This window comes from Eulemur rufifrons, chromosome 14, assembly GCF_041146395.1.
Source record: "Eulemur rufifrons isolate Redbay chromosome 14, OSU_ERuf_1, whole genome shotgun sequence".
NCBI classification, from domain to species: Eukaryota; Metazoa; Chordata; class Mammalia; order Primates; family Lemuridae; genus Eulemur; species Eulemur rufifrons.
In genome coordinates this window covers 27,750,137-27,768,402 of record NC_090996.1, presented here as the reverse complement: position 1 = coordinate 27,768,402, position 18,266 = coordinate 27,750,137, and the positions used below count along the sequence as shown (strand labels likewise).

General features: G+C 51.9%; 1 protein-coding gene across 2 annotated transcripts in view; it reads left to right on the top strand.

The window, feature by feature from the left end:
- The window catches only part of SNX29 (sorting nexin 29), a 439,800-nt gene that overhangs the window by 308,247 nt on the left and 113,287 nt on the right, over positions 1 to 18,266 (top strand). For both annotated transcript variants that reach the window (XM_069486909.1, XM_069486910.1), the window contains one exon: positions 3,993 to 4,074. In XM_069486909.1, coding sequence (XP_069343010.1) covers positions 3,993 to 4,074 — 82 coding nt within the window. The remainder of the gene's footprint in view (positions 1 to 3,992; positions 4,075 to 18,266) is intronic.

The following is an 18,266-nucleotide window of genomic DNA, read 5'->3' as shown; positions in this document are numbered from 1 at the left end:
GTCCTCCTGCAGCCCAAGTCTGGCCTTCAGACATGTTTTATGTCCCCTTTGGGTATTTAAAAACATTTTCTTGGCTGACATTTAAAACTTGAAAGATACAACATAAAAATTTCAATTTTTTTCTTTCTTTTTTTTTTTTAAATTAGACACTCACCAGTGTAAGGCCACAGTCAGCTGGAGCTGAGCAGCAGCTGCCCCTGCACACAGGGCATGTGCTCTTGAGGTTACCGTGGTCCCCACCTGTCCCTAGTGCCCGACTCTGGCCCGCGTCACTCATTCATTATCTGTGGCCGCTGGGTTATTGGACCAACAGTAGTCAGAGCGTTGGCCTGGGTTTTGATAGGGTGTTAGGTTCTATCGGTGCCTCTGCTGATAGCCCAAAGGAAGGTAGTGGTCATCGGACTCTTCTTATTCTGGGTGCCTTAGTTTTTGGACAAACAGTCCCTTCAGGCTGGCAAAGAAAGTGGGGTAAGTTCTGGGTTAAAGTCCAGGCAGAACCTCTGTCTCTCATTGCGTTGTGGTGAGTGGAAGAAGTTCAGCCTCCCTGGGAGAAGCGCTCATCCAGGAGAAGCCGTGTCTGGAGCGGGAGGGCAGGGCGGCCCGAGGGAGAGCGGGTTTACGGAGCCAGGCCCCCCTGCCTGGGAATCTCGGCACCCGTCAAGCCACCCAGCCTCACTGGGCCTGGGCTTCCTCACTCACGGGCTCGCGGGCGGGGGGAGTACAGCATGAAGCGGCTGCTGGGATGGCAGCCCAGTGGGGAGCAATGGTGGGGAGAAACGGGGGGTCAAGGTGAGAGCTGCGGGAGGGGAGCCCAGAGGCTAGTCAGTGGTGAGGCGGGAGCCATGCGCTGTTAAACCAGGAGTTCACCAAGCAGCTGCAATGGGCAGGTGTCCTGCCAGGTTCTCGATGGAGGGGATGAATGAGCCACAGTCCCTGCCCCTAAGCACCTCTGCCTGGTCCAGGACACATCCTTTGTCCCCAGAGACTTGGACCCACCTCCTGCCAGTTTGCTCAGCCACACTAAAGCCACAGGGAAGTGATGGCACCATTGCCCCCTCTCAAGATAGAGTCCAAACTCCTTCATGGAGCTTACAAGGAAGGCCCTCGCTGATCTCTGGCTTCAGCCCCAGCCTGGCCCTGTCCCCTCCCTGCACACCAGCCACGCTGGCCTGTTCCCCTCTTCTGACTGCTTGATCTTCACCTCCGGACTGTTACTGTACTCACCCAGCCCACACAGACACAGCACCCCTCTGTGCTAGGTGCTCCTTGGACTCACTCAGTGCTCATGTCAGCCACCCCACAGATGACAGAGGATTCAGACCCAGGCAGTCCTGACCCTGACTCTTCGCAGATGTTAGTTCCCCTGCCAGAAACATCTTTCCCGTCCTCAACCTCCCCCCTGCAACTGGGCCAACTTTCGGTATTCCTCAAAGTCTGGCCCAAATATTGCTTCCTTGAAGAATCCTTCCCTGATGCCCCAGACCAAAGCAGGCCTGCCTGGCATTCACTTTCCTTAGATCTAGTGTTCCTTGGTGGCGCTTAACACAGGAGTAGTTACAGAATTTCTGTGAAACAACCATGAGCATGTGGCACCCAGCAACAAAGCCTTAAACACCTGGTGTGAAAATAGATAGCAATGAGAGAAGTAAACAGTTCTACAATAAGAGTTGGAGACTTCACCCACTTTCAACAGTGGGTAGATTAACTAGACAGAAGATCAATAAGGAAGTAAAATGCTTGAACAATACAATAAACCCATTAGACGTAACAGACACATATGGAACATTCCACCCAATGACAGCAGAATACACATTCTTAAGTGCACATGAAACACTCTCCAGTGTGGATCATTTGTTAGTTCACAAAACAAGTCTCAATAATTTTAAAAATTGAAATCATACAAAGTATGTTTCTCAATCACAATGAAATAATTTTTATGGAGATGGGTCTCTCTCCCCTGTTAAGCTGCATGTTCCATGAAGAAAGGGGCCATGTCTACTTCCTTAACGGTTCTACCGCCAGTACCTAGACTAGCGTGTGGCGTGCAGTAGGTTCTCAGCAAATACTTGTTTAATGAATGAATGTGTGAATAAACAAAAAAATGGACAAATGAACTGACATCTGGGAGGAAAATGGTTATATAAACAATCAATTTTTTTTTTTTAATTTCTATTGTTAGAGAGAGGCTCTGTTGCCTGTTGCCCAGACTAGAGTTCAGTGACACGATCATAGCTCACTGCAGCTTTGAACTCCTGGGCTCCAGTGATCCTCCTGTCTCAGCCTCCCAAGTAGCTAAGACTACAGGTGCATGCCACCAAGCCCAGCTAGTTTTTAAAAATTTTTTTGGATCTCACTCTGTTGCCCAGGCTGGTATCAAACTCCTGGGCCCAACCGATCCTCTCACCTCAGCCTGCCAAGAGTGCTGGGATTACAGGTGTGAGCCACCGCGCCTGGCCGTAAACGATCAATTTTAGTACAGTGTGGTAAATGTACTGAAAGGGAGAAATGCCTAACTCAGTCGCAGGTAAACTCATGGCAGCCCTGGGCGGTTGTCTGGTCCTCACCAATCCAGGAAAGTTAGTGAAAAAAGAGTGTTAGTTATGCTTTTGTCCTCCCCCTGCCCTGGTGACAGAGAAATGAAAGGGCAAGTGCTATTGGCACTAGTACAGCTCCAGGGACCTCTATAGGAGGAATGTCATTGGATATACGAACCAGTTTGGTGGCTCAGAATTGCAATTTGTCCTTTGCACCCTGGGGAAGTGATCAATAGGGCTTATTTTACCTCTTGAAGGAGGTCACCACCTCAGCTCAGAATGTAGAAGAAATGCTGCTTCTAGAGAGAACCATTACCTGAGGGTTATTGTCCTTACGAAAATAAAATGCTCTTTACTCTAGAGGTTGTGAGAACATTGAGTCATGGAATCTTCCATCATCAGCGTCTTAAATTATGTTCCAAGCGCAGGAAGCTGGCTAATTTTTATGACCTGCTCTTTAGAAAGAAGGCGAGCTCTGGAACAGCTCTAAGTAGAGGCAAAGGCGAGGACCTTCCAGAATTGCACAGCACTGTTGTGATAACCGTGAAGGTTGATCTTGGAGTTTCAGCAACAGTCAAGTTACTGGCTCTGTGATGGGAATCCAGCCGGTGGGCGAGGGGGGGGGGGGGTACCCGGTGTCTCAGAGTTAAGTTTTAAGTCATCACAATCACATAAGCCAAAACAGTCATATGAGCAAAATAACCCTTCAAAGTACTTTATAATAGTCCATATAAGTATTAAATGAGCTAATATAGATGAAAGCGTGGAGCCCACACATTGTAGATACTCACTAAACTATGTTGTATTTGAATTTAAATCTCGCTTTATTAGATCCACGCACACAGTGTTTCAGGACAATTTGGACGAGTGTTATTTGTGCCAGGCATCCTAGTTTTGCAACTTGTCGTTCTCTGTTGCCCTTCCCTCCTCCCACCCCAAACAGCTACCGCTCTCGCAGCCCTGGATGTTGCTCTCCTGAGCCCCTTTGGGTCTGATCTTAAAGTGGGGGTCGGGGTCTAAAGTCAGCATGGTGAGGAGGCAGTGTGACTCCACTGGGTGCTCCAGAAACTGTGGGTGTCACTTCACCTCCCATCCTAGCTTCCTTGGGGCTTCCAGTTAGCAACCCCTTTTCCAGATGTGGAGACTGAGGTTCAGGTAATTACAGGCCAGTGTCACTGAGTCAGCAAGAACTGAAGGGGCGGCTCTGTCTCCTCCCGAGGGCGAACTGCACGTGCATATGTGTGTGTATTCATACGTAGGCGTGACAGTAGGAGTGGGTGTGTGTATAGACACGGACTGAGTGATGAGACTTGTCCTTTAGCTTACTGTCAGCTGTGCTGTCTGTTGTCATAAATTGCCTGTGCATAGTGCCTGTCAGAGGAGAGAACTGTTTCCTGTTTTTGGTTCTTGCTCTTTTTGTAAGTTAAATGACCAATCTTGATTTCTGTCTTCGGTCAGATCAAACCGGGCGCTCATCAACGTCTGGATCCCCTCGGTGTTTCTGCGGGGCAAAGCGGCGAATGCGTTCCACGTGTATCAGGTAAGAGCCTGGGCGTCAGGCGGGCGTCACAGCTGGGGCGGAAGGACACCCAGTCGCCGTGCCGTGGCGCTTTGCCCGTGCTGGTGGAGCAGGTGGTTAGGAGGCGGTGGCCCTCCGCAGGCCAGCATGCCGACTGCCCCGAGGCTCCGACAACGCGGTCTGTGGTCTTCATTCAGATGGACGGGGGGCACAGGGTGGGGCCTCCTCGCGCCGGTCCGGCCCCTTAGTGTGGCCACGGCAGGATCTCGGCCCCGACTGCCTGAGCAGAAGTGGGGACTTGCTGGCTTGTGTTGCAACTGGAAAGTCCAGGGGGAGGTCGGGCCTCAGGCACGGCTAGACCTGAGGTCAGCAGCGTGCCGCCGTCTCCTGTCCCCACTGCCAGGCGGCCTTCTCGGCTGGTGCTGTGTGGCGGGTGGGATGGCTCCCACGGCGCCAGGCTGTCGGCCCGGCTGCATGGTTTCAGCAGAGTCCCGGGCCGCGTCTCACTGGCCTGTCTGGGATTGGATGGTGGACTTCTGTGACGCTGTGACCACTGCTGGTGCTGGGGCGGGAGGGACCTCACCCGTCTGAGAGTAGAAAGAGGAGGCTCAGCACTGAAAACCAGGCGACTCTTTCCAAAAGAAGGAGCAACGGACCCTTGACAGGCAAACCCTGCAGACATATCCTCTGCTTGCTTGAGGCAGAGAAGCCGTCTCCAGTTGGAGGTTGAGCATTAGGACTGATGTTGTCCAGCCAGGGAGGCCTCAGCTTTCCATCTTCCCTGTGGCCGGCTGGTGCCTCCTTCAGCTCTGCCTTCGTGTCCTCTTCTTGTCTGTCGTCTTTCTCTTTCGCTCTCGTACCACGGACCCTGAATTCCAGGCTTTGGTGTTCGCTTGTTCTGGAACCGCTTTGTTTTCAGCACCTCCCTACAGCTACTTCCTGCTTCTCCTGTCCTCTTGTGTCAAGATAATTGTCATTAGGTTCTGTTTTTATTCCCCAGGAGCTCTGTGAAAAGCTTTTCTTTCGAACTGACCTATTGAAAAAGTCTCCTTGGCTTTTAAGGTGCTTTCCCCAGAGTGGGATGGTGAAAGAAAGACACTGAACTCGAAGGTGGGAGCCCTGGAGTAAATCCTGTGACCTTAGGTGAATCTTAGTTTCTTCATTTGTGAAGCAGAAACAATCTTGTGAAACTGCTGTGAGATTGGCAATCCATGGCACACAGTAGACACTCCGTGTTCGTTTCTTGCCTTTCCAAGTGATCCCTGTGTTTGGTCCCGGGTACAAGCATGATCTGTGCATCTCACTTAAAATCCTATGAGCGGTGGAGCTGGAGTTTGGCGTGAAAAGGCTGTTTCAGTTTGCACGTCCTCCCGGGCAACAGCAGCACTTTAATACGTGTTTGGAGAATCTGAGTGTTCATCGTGCCCCCGGCTCTGGTTAGGAAGAGAATTAGATAGGACGGATTTTCAAATATCTTCTTCTCTTTCTTTCTCTTTTTATCCCAAACCAAAAAAAAAAAAAGGCCCTGTTATTTGAGTGTCCTTCAAGTTCTGCTCTGCGGTCATCAGAGATCTGGGAGGTGCTGCCTGGAGGATGAGAAAGTGAAGCAGACAGCTTTATCTGAGAGCAAAATTAAAATGTGATACCACTCGAGAGGTTTCCTTGACCTTTCGGTTTTGACTTTCCCTCCTCACCCCTTGAAGAGATGTGGCAATTTTTAGCTTCTGGAAGTCAGCGGTGAGAGAGGCCCCATGGATGCCCGTTGCCCGGGAGATCATTGCCACAGTGGTCACCGTGGCGTCAAAGCCACTCTCTCCCTGTCCTTCCCTGTGGGAGAGCTTTCCTGGGTGTGGTCCCGAGTGCAGCCGGCCACAGGCTGATGCGGGAGGGTGTGAAGGAGCACCCCGTGCGTGCAGTTACTTTGCTGCTTTTAGCAAACAGCACTCTGGTTCGTTCCTCCAGGGCAAAATCTGAGCATGTGTTTGGAAGCGTTTTAGAAAGCCTTTGTTACAATGTTTTTTACATAAATGATATTGGATAGAAGGCGACTCATTGAAAATACTGGTACCATGGGATAGTATTTCTTTTAGGATTTGAAAAAAATGAATGTTATTTAATTACACAAAAGATTTCAGACAATTTCTAGAGAAATGTATAGAAAAGAATAATGTAAGAAAAAAAATAAAATGTCAGGGTCAGAGAAAATGCAAACTAGGAGTTTAAATGGAAAAATTGGAAAACACATATGTATATCATGAGGTCCTACACAGTTGCTCTCATTGATTTGTGAATTTCCTCTGGGCTTCCTGGCAGCCAGTGTGAAAATGGAAATGTGGTTATTTGGATAACCATTGCTAATGACAGCGTTCCTCAAAAAAAAAAAAAAAAAAAAAAATATGTTAAGAGACATTTCCACGCAGGGCTTTAGAGCCATAATGAAGGATACAGTAGACAGTCTCAACTATGTCACTGTCGGGTTTTGTAAGATCCCTGTCCAAGGAAGTCAAAGGAATAGTCCCAAAATGAACATAAATTCATTTGGACAGCCTAGACATGTAACTTTCTCAGTAGGGCTGTGCTGTCCAATACCGCAGCCACTAGCCACGTGTGGCTCTTTAGATTTTGATTAATTAAAAATGTAAAGTGAAAGATTTGGCTTCTCGGTCACATTCGCCACATTTTGAGTGCTGAATAGGTCCCCGTGGCTGGTGGCTGCTGTCTGGACAGTGTCGGGGGAGAACATCTCCACCGGCACAGGAGGGTCTGCTGGGCAGTGCTGCTCTAGAACAGTCTCCCAGAGCGCAGGGTGATTTTCATGTGTGATGAGTCAGGTTTCAGGACAGAGATTGGACATTAAATGCCAGGTCCTGCAGGGACAAGGTCCCCCCATGCCAGCTCTTCTTGCCTCCCAGCTAAGTGGAGGAGAAAGTCTGCGTGTTGCTGGGGTGCCTTTCACGCCCCCCTGATGTTTCTTCTTAGGATAAAACAGGAAGGCTGGGGGTCAGCGCCTTTGGCAGGCAACAGGCTTGAGTTTAATTACGTTGTTTTGTTTTCATTATACTTATTTTTACATTTGCCTCCTAGTTGTGGCACAGAATTCTATTTTTCCATTCATCACGGTGATGCACCGTTGTCTTTTAAAATGAAATGTTAAGTAAAAAGGAAATGAGTCACCTTAAAGATACTAAGTAAACAATAGTGAAAACAGTAAAAAGTTTAGCAGGGTGCTGCGAAGGAGTAATATTTGGAGAGCACTGATACAAAGGAACAGACAGGCTGTGATTTAAAAAACCGCTAATAATAAGCACCAGCCACCTCTCACCGGCCTGTGTTACACAATAATTTATTCAGTCCTTGCAGCAATCCTGTGAGGTGAGAAACTCTCATCACCCACAGTTTGTAGGTGAGGAAACAAAGGCACAGAGAAGCATGTTATTCAGGAACACGCTTTTTCAGCCCTAGAAGCCATTTCTGACAAGGTGCTGGTTTGCAGACTCCGTGTCACTGGATGAGGGTGGAATCAAGCTCTTTAAACATCCCAGAAGCAGTGGGGACACTTGCTGTCATTCTAAAGGGAGGGGCCCAGCCCAGCTAAGATCTTGTCTATGTGGACAGCCACCTGTGTCCCCGAGGTGTGGGCCGAGGGCCTGCCTGCAGCCATGCCGGAATGTTCTGCAGGACTGCTCTGGGCCACTGCAGTGCACGCATGCGTATCCATCAAGCCCTCCAAATCTGGGAGCCAGGCTGAGAGGGGTTTGCCTTGGAAAGCTGTCATAGTAGGTGCTGGCTCGCAGTGACTTCTCTGGCCATAGAAGGAGTTCAAGGATGCTCCCTTGAGACGTCTTCTTCGAGCAGTGTCAGGATCCCAAGTGCCTGCCTCAGTGGACCACTCAGAAAATGCACTCCTAATGCCAAAGAAACTGAGATAACTTGCCGCATGCAGTGACTGGGCCTTCACCGCTCGGATTGTGGGAGAGGTCTGGAATTACATCTGGCACACAGGATCCTAGCAGGAAGTGCTGTGTGTTGACAGGGTTAAATACAAGTTATTAAAACAGGCTTGAACTCCTGGATCCCGAGAAGGGGCTGACATGTGTTCCATCACTAAAATTAAGAAATGGTAGCATTTGACCACTTTTCAGAAGAAAAGTCATGATATCCAGAGATATCCCAATTTTAAATTTTTCGTCCACGAGTACTTACGTTTTTGGCCCTGCCCCTGCTTGACTACCAAGAGGCACTAGTCAGAGACAACATGATTAAGCAGGATCAAATAAAACGGAAAACAAAATTAAACTCGGTCTACTTCCTAGTCTTGCTTAGTTTTTCTCATTCTCTCTTTCCCTCTTTGTTAACACACAGTTGTGTTTTTGGTTTGATTTTCTATCACTTCCATATGAGAGTTAAATTTTTTGTTAATTAATTTCCACTGTATGTCTTTGCCAGTGTTTGATCTTATTCCTCACATACCATGATTTCCAAACAAGTGTGAGATTCTCTGTCTTAATCCCAATGAAGTGTTTCTGAAGGTATGTTAGACCTTAAAACAACTGACCTATTTTTTTTTTCTTCAGCAACTATTATAGCCACTAAATTGGTATGGGGTAATACATCAATATACTTATTTTCTGAGCTTTTAGGTCTTTGCTTCTGAAAAGTACCTTTAGTGTAAGTACAGTTGAAATCAGTCTTTTATGTGGGATTAATTTCAGCATTTGCATTTAGCCACCAGAAACACAAATATTCCATTTGCATGTCAGAATTAATTAAGTCTCCTTTGTAAAGATTGCTGCTTTGTTTCAGCAAAGCCTTTTCCTTCTAGAATAAATCCTCTTTCCTTGAGGCCATGGGGTGTTGTCTTGGCCGGGAGGGATGGCAGTACCCCAGGAAGATTTGCTCAATATTTGCGACCCCACCTGACCCCCCACCTACAAAATAAAGTCACATAGCCCGGGTGGTTATTTTAAAGGTTTAGTCCAGCTAAGCATTTTTATGTACGTGGTACAGGGAAAATCTATTATTTTTCCTATTAATAATAGATCACAAAGTCTTGGCAGGCTGCATGGGGCTTCAGGTGGTTTAGAGGATGGTGATGTTTTTGGACTTGAGGCTCTGGGTTTCTCCGCTCTTCCTTTTCATCCTCTCTCCTAAGATGACTTACTCCTTGGGCTCTCCAGTTTGCTTTTCCCCACAGCTCTGTCTTTATGCTTGCTCGGTGTGTAGCTATGCAGAGAGGGAGGAATTCATTAAGCAGAGAAAGATGAAATGGCTGAGCCAAGTGCAGAAATGGGCATTGCGGCTGCAAAAATGTGACCTCTGAGAAGCCTCTGCCCCAGCAGGTGTCATTCTAGATTTGGGGGGGGGGGGGAAGGACCAGTTCTAAGGCCAAAGTGCTTCCCTCTCAGTCACACCTGGTCCTCCCTGTCACTCCCGCTGTGTGCAAAGTAGGCAACGGAGCCAGCTGCGGACTGAGGCTGCCATTTGCTGCTCTATTTCTGAGTCTCATCGCAGCCAGCACGGACTCCTGTGCCACCTGCCAAGCGAAACCACGGGAGCATTTGCCTTTGTTCCTGCTGTCTCCTTTGTCGAGAACTTTCCATCCCCAAAAGCCAAATACCCCAGCGCCTCTGAGGGTCACAGCACATTAACCCCCAGCTGTTGCTGGAATGCTCAAGGCTCCTGGGAAAGCCTGATACAGGTGAACACAAAAAGCAAAAGACAGAACAGTCTCTTTCCCTCCTCTCGGACATACATGTCACTGTTATTCTCTGTTATTGCTTTTATCTTTCCAAACAGGAAGAACTTTAAAATTGTCTTTCACAGTGTAATTCCTTTATTCATCTCAAGTCTGTTTATGGAGGGTCTCCTACCTGCCAGGCGTGTGCTAAATGGGCAGAGCCAGTGGTGAGCCGACCTTGACATTGACCTTCCCCCTCACCAACCTCCTGGTCCAGTGGGGGGGCGGGTGCTATGGAGCAAAGGTAACATAGCTCTGCAGGGAGAGGTGCAGGTGGGAGGGACAGAACCCCAGCCACCTGCAGCGCGGAGGTGACAGCGTGTGGTCACGTACAGTGCTTGGCCCATGGTACTGCGTGAATGTTACCTTTGTGATCTCATAGCCACTTGACTTGTGATGAGCAGGTAAATCAGGAAGTGTAAATATAAAAAGAATTTCCCCTTCAGTTCAGTTGAATGTTAAGGGCATGTTTGTGTGTTCAGAAAACTTGACTTAGCGTCTACTTCATCAAGAGCTCCACGTCAGCTGCCACAGGGCTGCAATGAGCAAGATACCTTTGTCCTAAGGTGTCTGGTGCCTGGTGAGCAGACAGGACCTCCATGCATCAGCTGGAATGCAGGGGCGGGGTCCGGAAGGCTGCGGAGGCTTTGCAGAGGGGTGGGAGAGCTGGCGCTTAGCGGCAGCCCCAGCCTCTGCCATGGGCTCTTGAACACACATTGCCATTTAACCCTTTCAGCGACCTATGAGGAGGGCTCTGTTACCATCATCTCTGTTGTATAGATGGAGCAGCAGTGACTCCGTGGGTTGAGTAACTGCCTCTGGGTCATGTGCAGGATCCAGCCTTGTCCCTCTCTCTGTCCGCTCTGTGTAGCGCCCTGCCCACCACGCAGGCGTGCCCCTGAAGGGTTTGTTTCGGTGAAATGCACCTGTTTCTGTAACATGTTTCCTCCATGGAATTCTGCCTGCTGTTTCCTGACCCACCACTCACTGTGAAAGCCGCCATGGGCAGCTGATACTGGTGACAAGGTACTATTCTCACAGTGGAGAGAGCTGCAAAGACCAGAGTGTGGAATTGATGGCTCCCTGGGAATGTGAGAAATTCATTAATGCAGAGACCTTTTCAGCGTTAAATGTATAGAGTCACAGAGTTCAAAGAACACTTAGAGCTCACCTCCGTGCATGCGTGTTGTGCACGGGTGTGTGTTTTGATGGGTGTATTTAGTACAATAATTTCCTATTTGCAAAGCTGAAAAACAGAAAGACTTGGGCTTTGGAAGCAGTTTCTAGGTAGAGGTGGATACACCCTCTTGGCAGGTGAGATATCCAGGTTTAATTCCTTTTTTTATATTCACTTTTTATATGAGGAAACCAAAAGCTGTGAATTGCCGATCACACAGCCAGTAGCGCAGAGTCGAAGGTGTCTTTCTGGTGTGACTCAGGGCCGCCTGACCCTCTCTCCCTGTCCTGACTCCCTGTGTGCCCAGAAATGACCAAAGTGTAATCCGGAGCTGCCCGGCGTGTTTATCAGGTGGGGACGTGGCGGGTTGGAGCGCGGTGCTGGCACATTTGCTCCTGACCGAGACGGGCAGCTTTCGCTTTGTCTTCTCTCTGTTCTGTGGTCGCAGTTGTCACTGAATATCTGGTTTTGGGTGGGAAGGGAGGGTTGGGCCTGGGCAAGGTGTATCCGTGAATGAAACGGCTATGTTCTAACGAAGAAGAGGAACATTAAATAACAATTAGAAGTGTGGGGAATGTCTCAAAGGGCAGCAAAGGGCATAGCCAGGCCGCTCCTGCTGACACGGTGCTGGTGTCTCCTAACTGCAGGCAGAATACGTTAGCTGCAATAACTGTCTTCCTCCTCGGAAATGAAGGTGCCTGGTAGGGGAAGGTCCAGGGAGGACCGTGGGAGTGCCTAGCAGGGCCCTGACTTCATCCACGGTGACCAGGGTGCCGTGCTGGCCAAGAGGACACCTGAGGGTGAGGGGGAGTGGGCAGTGACGTGGAAGCCTGAGGAGGAGCAGGAAGCTGAGCGGTAAAGACAGCGAGTGGCCCTGAGGAGGGGGCAGGTGGGAAGGAGAAGGTGAAGGAGAACGCAGCCCCACGGGTGGCAGGCAGAGCCAGCATCTCAGGTGTCTGTTCCGTGGCAGTGGGCATTTTGCATTCTAAATACTTCGCCTCTTCCCCAGGCTGGTCTGCGGCGGAAATGCTCTGTGTACGTTTAGCCCAGGCTGCGCCGACCCCACGGCACGCTGCCATGTGCTCCCTGGTTCCAGAAGTGAGGTTGTACGGAGGCCGCCTCCTTCCAGATGTGCGCGCTTGTCCCGGCTGTCCGGCTCCGGACGCCCAGCATCTGCCTGTGAGGGCATCTCACCGCCTCCCGCCCCTGCACCGGCCTTCCCGCAGCCCCTTCTGCACCCCCTCCTGCATCCCCTCCTGCCTCTCCTCTTCCTTTTCCCGTCTGCTTCCCCTTCCTCCATTGTTTCTCTTTCTTCTCTTCCGTACTCTTCCTGGTTATTTCCTCCTCTTTTTCTTCTCCTTTCCTCTCCCCACTCTGTTTTCTCTCTCCTTTGTCTTCCTCCCCCCACTTCTTGGCTTCCCAGCCTTTTCCCCCCTTCCTTCCCCTTCGCTTCCCTTCCCTCCTCTCTCTCTGCCCGTCCTTAGTCCCCAGCACAGAGCAGAAACCGTCACTCCTCGCCCGTCACTCCTCGCGCCTCCCCATTTTTCTTGAGTCCCAGGAGGGGGAGCGCTGCAGCCCACAGCCGGGTGAGGCCTCCTTCCCTCCTCCGCTAATTGGACGGCCTCTTGGTGTCCCTCACTCTCCCCGTTTGGCCACAGACTGTCTTCTCTGAGCTCTTGGGGAGGGGAAGGGATTAGATCAGTGTGGGGGGCACTGTTTTCTCCGGGCAGCCTGAACCCCATGCCCATGTGACAGCCCCCTGTCTGCCTGCCTGCCTGCCTGCGGGAGCTGCTCTACATGAGAGGATCCCCGCGTGTTAGGAAATGTTCCCGGGCCTAGTTATCTAGTCACTCCTAATAACATTTACCTGCAGCTTTTAATGACCAATTATTCTAATCCAGATTTAAAATCAGTGTTAGTTGGTTAGTAATATTTTTATCCTTAAGACAGTAATGACTCTAAGTATCACGTTTCATCAGTTGCTGTGAAACTGCATGTCCGCATTCCCTAAATTAACCTGATCAGGAAAGAAAACAGATCTTGAGCCGCAGCACAAATCCAGGATTGTTTCCTGGTGGAGCAGCTAAGAAGGGATCTGTCTGGCTGTGGTCTCAGGGCTCCTGGGTGTGGTTTGGTCATCGGTGCCAATTTCTGTCCTTCTGTGTTTTGGGGTTTGTTCTGCGTGGCTGATACTGGTTCTGGTCTCCGGGTCTCCTGTGCAGTCGGCTCAGAAGTCCCCTTCTCCAAGAAGCTTTCCCGAAAACCATTGCCAGGAGCAGTGATTGTCACCTAAAGCTGCCTAAAGCTGTCTGATGTCCCCCTTGCTAGACTGGGGGTGGGGGAGGCCAGGGGTGCTGCCCAGCGTCCTACAGTGTGCAGGGGAGTCCCCACAACAGAGGGTGACCTGACCCCACATTCCTACAGTGCCACTGTCCAGAGACCCTGGTGTATAGTGAGCGACGTGAGCAGCATTTAGTTTCGATGCTTCTGTTCGCTGGTCCTTGTGCTTGTTCTCCGTGGGTGGCCTTACACAGGGAGCCACATCTTGGCCCGGGGCTGGTGGTAGAGATTGAAGCTGAGCATTCCTGGGTAGTTCAACGACAGGGTCCTCTGGGTGCGGCCATGTCCTCAGCAGGACCTGCTCCTCCTGTAACGTGATCCCCGTTCACATCCAGGGCAGGAGACTGCTGACCCCCCCATTCTTTCTACCAAGACCCTCGTTCCTGAGCTGCGCCTGTACTGTCCCGGCTACAGGAGAAGGAAACCCAGCTCAGATCGACAGGAAGCAAAGGGTGTCACTGGCCTGTCTGATGGCGGCGACCCAGGGCCTAGCCTGGATTTCAGGGCTCAGTGTTATCAGGACTCTCCTCCCGTCTTGGCACAGGGTTGCTTCACGCTCTGTTTTCTGTGTTCACGGCCAGGCTGCGGTGGTGGCATGACCGTGGGCAGCCCCAGGTCCCCCTCCCCTCGGCTCAGCCCCCCCCCCCCCCCCCCCGTGGGAAAGGTCTCTGTTTCTCTTTATTGGCCTGGGATTGCGTCTCAGTGGCACTTGGTGGTCGGGGCCGTGCCCCTGTCTGCTAATCACGGTGTCCAGGTGGGCGTTAGGCTGCCAGGTCGTACGTCTCCTCCTCATGCCACAGGTCAGTTGGGGGGCGGGTTCCCCTAAAGGAAATGAGGGTGTCCCTACTGGCAGAAGGGGATGGTGTCAGACTGGCCAGAGCAGCACAGGCCCACTGAGGACTTGAGGCTGGTCACAGCGCAGGCTGGGATTTGAGCCAGTTCGGTGACATGGGTGAATCTCCACACCAGGGACTCTGCAGAACAACTGCCATTTGGGGCTGGGTGGTTCTTTGTTGTGGGGGGAGGGGTCTCCTGTGCACTGCGGGACGTTGAGCTGTATCCTGGCTCCGCCCACTAGCACCCACACCCTCTCCCTAGTGTGATGACCCAAATCACCCCTGGGAGGCAAGACCATCTTCTTATGAAGACACTGATGAACCGACAAAATGAATAAAGAAATGAATGAATCAGTAGCTCATTATTGTCCAATAGTTTACAGAAGCTAAGATACCATCCCGATGTCAGAGATGTCAAGATCTGACAACAATTCATGTCTCAGAATCAGTGAAATCCGGGTGTTACCTTCTACTCCAGAGGCCTGGGGAAGGGAAGGTGGTGAGAAGCTGCAAAATAAACTGTCCCCTGAGACCGAGGGTGGCCTGCTGTGTGAATCAGGCCTCTGCTGTGTGGCCTGTCCTGGTGTCAGCAGGTGGTTGATGTGGGTTCTCGGGGTGGGGCGTGGTGTCGAGTCCAGAGAGATGCAAGTCACACCTTTGCCTGCTGTGAACTTTGTTAACATCTCTCTGTATCCAGAAAGGGAGGTGCTAACAGCACTGACATCCCGGGGTTGATGTGAGGGTGACATGAGATGACGGAGGTACAGCCACTGAGCCCAGGGACCGGCCCGCAGTGAGCGCTCAGTGAGGCGGGAAGAGATGGAGATGAGGCCACCTTGCAATGGTGCGTGAGGTCGTGGAGCGCACGCGGCCTGACGGCACTGACGGCCCTGCACATGGGCCCCTGCCCACCCTGAGGCGGTGACAAGCGAGGGAGGGAGGGGCGCTCTGTGCTGCGGTTAGACGGCAAGATGGGGACATGGAGGAGACAAATGTCTGTTAAGTACCTACTATGTGCCAGGTACTTAGTTTGCCCCGTTTTCTACTATGTCTCACTTGATTCCCTAGATGTGAGGGGTCAGTAGCTGCATGTTATAGAAAGAGAAACTGAGATGCACATGGGTTGGTGCCTTGTCTGAGGTCACGGCTGGCCACAGCTAAGGTCCTAGAGGAGGTCCGCGGACCGAGCCTCCCCGGCCTCTGCCAGGCTCGTGACCACGAACACTTGAAAACTAGCCATGATGTGTATAAAACTTTCCCTGAACGGTGAAGAGGTTCCTGGATCTTTCTGGATGTGATTTTCCTTTTCCTTGACACAGGTGGGGTATTCACGAAAAGCATCGCCCTAGTCTAGCTGCAGAGGTGCCTAGAACGTTCCCTTCTTGGTGTCGTTAGAGTGTCAGGAGGTAAAGCGTGGAGGGAACTTGGCGTGACGTCTGGCACACCGGAAGTGCGTAGGGAACATTACAGCTGCTGCCACTGCGTCATCAGCAGTGAGCACCGTCGTCACCGTCGTCGGCAGCCCTGCTCCTCCTCAGTCTTCGTCATCATCACCCTCATCTCACGTTCTCTCCTTTCTTAGGAAAAGGCAGTCAAGAAAGAGGCAGCATCTTCCCCCTAAGGAACACACAGCGCGGGCTGTCTAGACGTAGGCTTGCAGCTCAGCTCTGCTGCTCGCTGCTGTGTTACCCTGGGCGGGTCTCCGCACCTCTCTGACCTCAGCTTACCCCTCTGTGAACAGAGATGAAAATACCTCCCCTCAGGAGGTGGTGCGAGGAGTCAGAGCCAGGCACGGGAGAGGCTCCGTAAGTCACAGTGCTTCCGTCAACACCGGCCTGGGCACCTGTTTCCCTGTCCTTTGTCATAAATAGATCCATACGAAATTGGGCAGGGGAGGGGCGGACTTAGTAACATGACTTGGTTACTTCAAAAGCCCGGCAAGTAACTGCCTCCAAATCACTTGCTGCAAAAAGCAGCTTGTTTTCCTTTCGGCTGTTTCTGGTAACTGAGGCATTTGGATTCTGTTCCCTGCACGTCTTCCCTGGGCCCCCTGCCGCCACCCCTGCCTCCTGTCCTCGGGGCCGCGTCAGACCAGCAGTGCCCTGTGCCAGAGTGGAGTCCCTGTCCCCGCCGTCCCGTGCTCTCACGGCCATAACGCCAGCCGTGGGGACTTGCCAAGACCCGATCAGCAAACTGCGTGTTTCTCACGCCCCCCTCTCTCTCGGCCGCCACGTGGCCGCCATCTCGAGCGTCGTTTCCAACTCGAGACAGCGGTCTGACGGGATTTCGCTCTGCGGGAAGCTGGCACGGAGCTGGGATTCACAGTCTCTCGGGATGAGGCTGCCGGTGCGAGGAGCTAAGCTTGAAAGGTTGCACTGGAAATGCCTTCCTGTGTCTGGAAGGGAGGAGGGAGCATCCCCAGCTCACGGCAGCTTACGGCAGCCCACCCTGTCTGCTTCCTTGCAAGACCCAGGCTTCTCTGGGCCCAGCTCGGGAGAAAACGAAAACCCTGGCCCTGGTGGCATCATGCGCTGGTTCAGACGGACAGCAGGTGACACGAAGCCTCCGACGCAGGCACGACTCGAGTTCCAAAGATTGACTGTCAGACAGCTCGCTCAGGCCAGGACAGGCATTCGCTCACCAACGCACAGGGTTTTTAAATGCAGATATAAAATAGGTACTGTTCCCACGCTGCGGGCGTGGGAAAGCATTCATCACGTAGACAGAAATCATGGTAGCTGGCATCGGAGCAGCTGCCTAATGGCTCGCAGACTGTTTCCCTTCAGCCTCGGGGTGAACCCCACTTTCAGATGGGGAGACTGCAGCGCGGCATCACCCAGCTCAGACGCTTCATGCTCCAGCTCAAGTCGTCCGGGCTCGGTGAAACCCTGGGGGCAGTGGAGGGACGGGCAGATCCTTGTGTCCAAACGGCTCGGACGAAGGCTGGGCTGACGCAGGGCTCCGATTCCCTGTTGGAGAAGACGACGTTTCCTAGAGTGAAGTCACTGCGTGTCTGCGAGCACACACCTGTGCTTGTGCGGTAGATAGCGATCCACGCGCCCCTGTGCATTGGCGGCACACGTGGGTGCCGGGGGAGGCGCACGCTCACGTGGCCGGGCAGATGGAAGATGGCTCCACCGGCTGGTCCTTCCCGCTCGTGGGGCGCGCCAGGCCCCGTGCTCACTGCGTCAGATGCGCGTTCACGGTCACGACCACCCTGGAAAGGAAGTATATCCCTATTTCAAAGGTGAGAAAATTATGGTTTCACTAGGATAGTAGAGGTTCCATCATCCAAGGTCATCCAACTGTGGATTAAGTGGTGGATGTAAACACGGATGATTCTAGAGTCCACATCTGAACCACTGTCTCACACACCTGGAAATCGCGACGGGCTCCTGTCTCTGACACCTCTCCTGCCCTGCTGTCCCCGGTCACTTTGCATGTGCGAACCCCCGTTCTCTCTCACTGGGACCCCTCAGTAGTGACAAGGTAGACGGCAGGGTGGGTTGGTGGATGGAGGGACAGAGAGAGGGAGGGGCAGACAGACTCCCCAGCAAGGCTCCGGAAGAGCCCTGAGCCTCACCTCCTACTGCTCTCTCTCCCTCACTGCTCCGGCCACACCAGCCTTTCAGCTCATCTGAAGAACCCAAACTCTTTCATACCTCAGGGGCTTTGCACATGCTGTTCCCTCTGCCTGGAATACTCCTCTCGCGTTTGCTTAGTTAACTCTACATCATGTTTCAGCAGTGGACGGGTGTCCTCAGAGAATCCATTTCTTACCCCCCAGTCTAATCAGGCCCCTTCTAATCTCGGGAACCCTGTCTTGTGTTCCTTCACAGCACATACGGTGTGTAACTGTGTGTTTATCCGTGTGTTATGTTCACGTTAAGTGCTTGGCCGCTCTTCTCTGGAGACTGCAGGCTCCCACGGGAGGCAGGAGCCGTGTCTCTGATGCTCTCTGCCGTGTCCCCAGGGCCCTGCCCAGGCCTGACTCACAGGTGGAGCTCAGCCAGGCCATGTCTGACCTTTAGGAAGTCTTCCTTGCTGGTCCTGAACTCCCACTCCGAGCTGTCGCAGGTGTTGGGGCAGGTGCTTGGGCTAGGACCTTGAGTGCATAAAGATG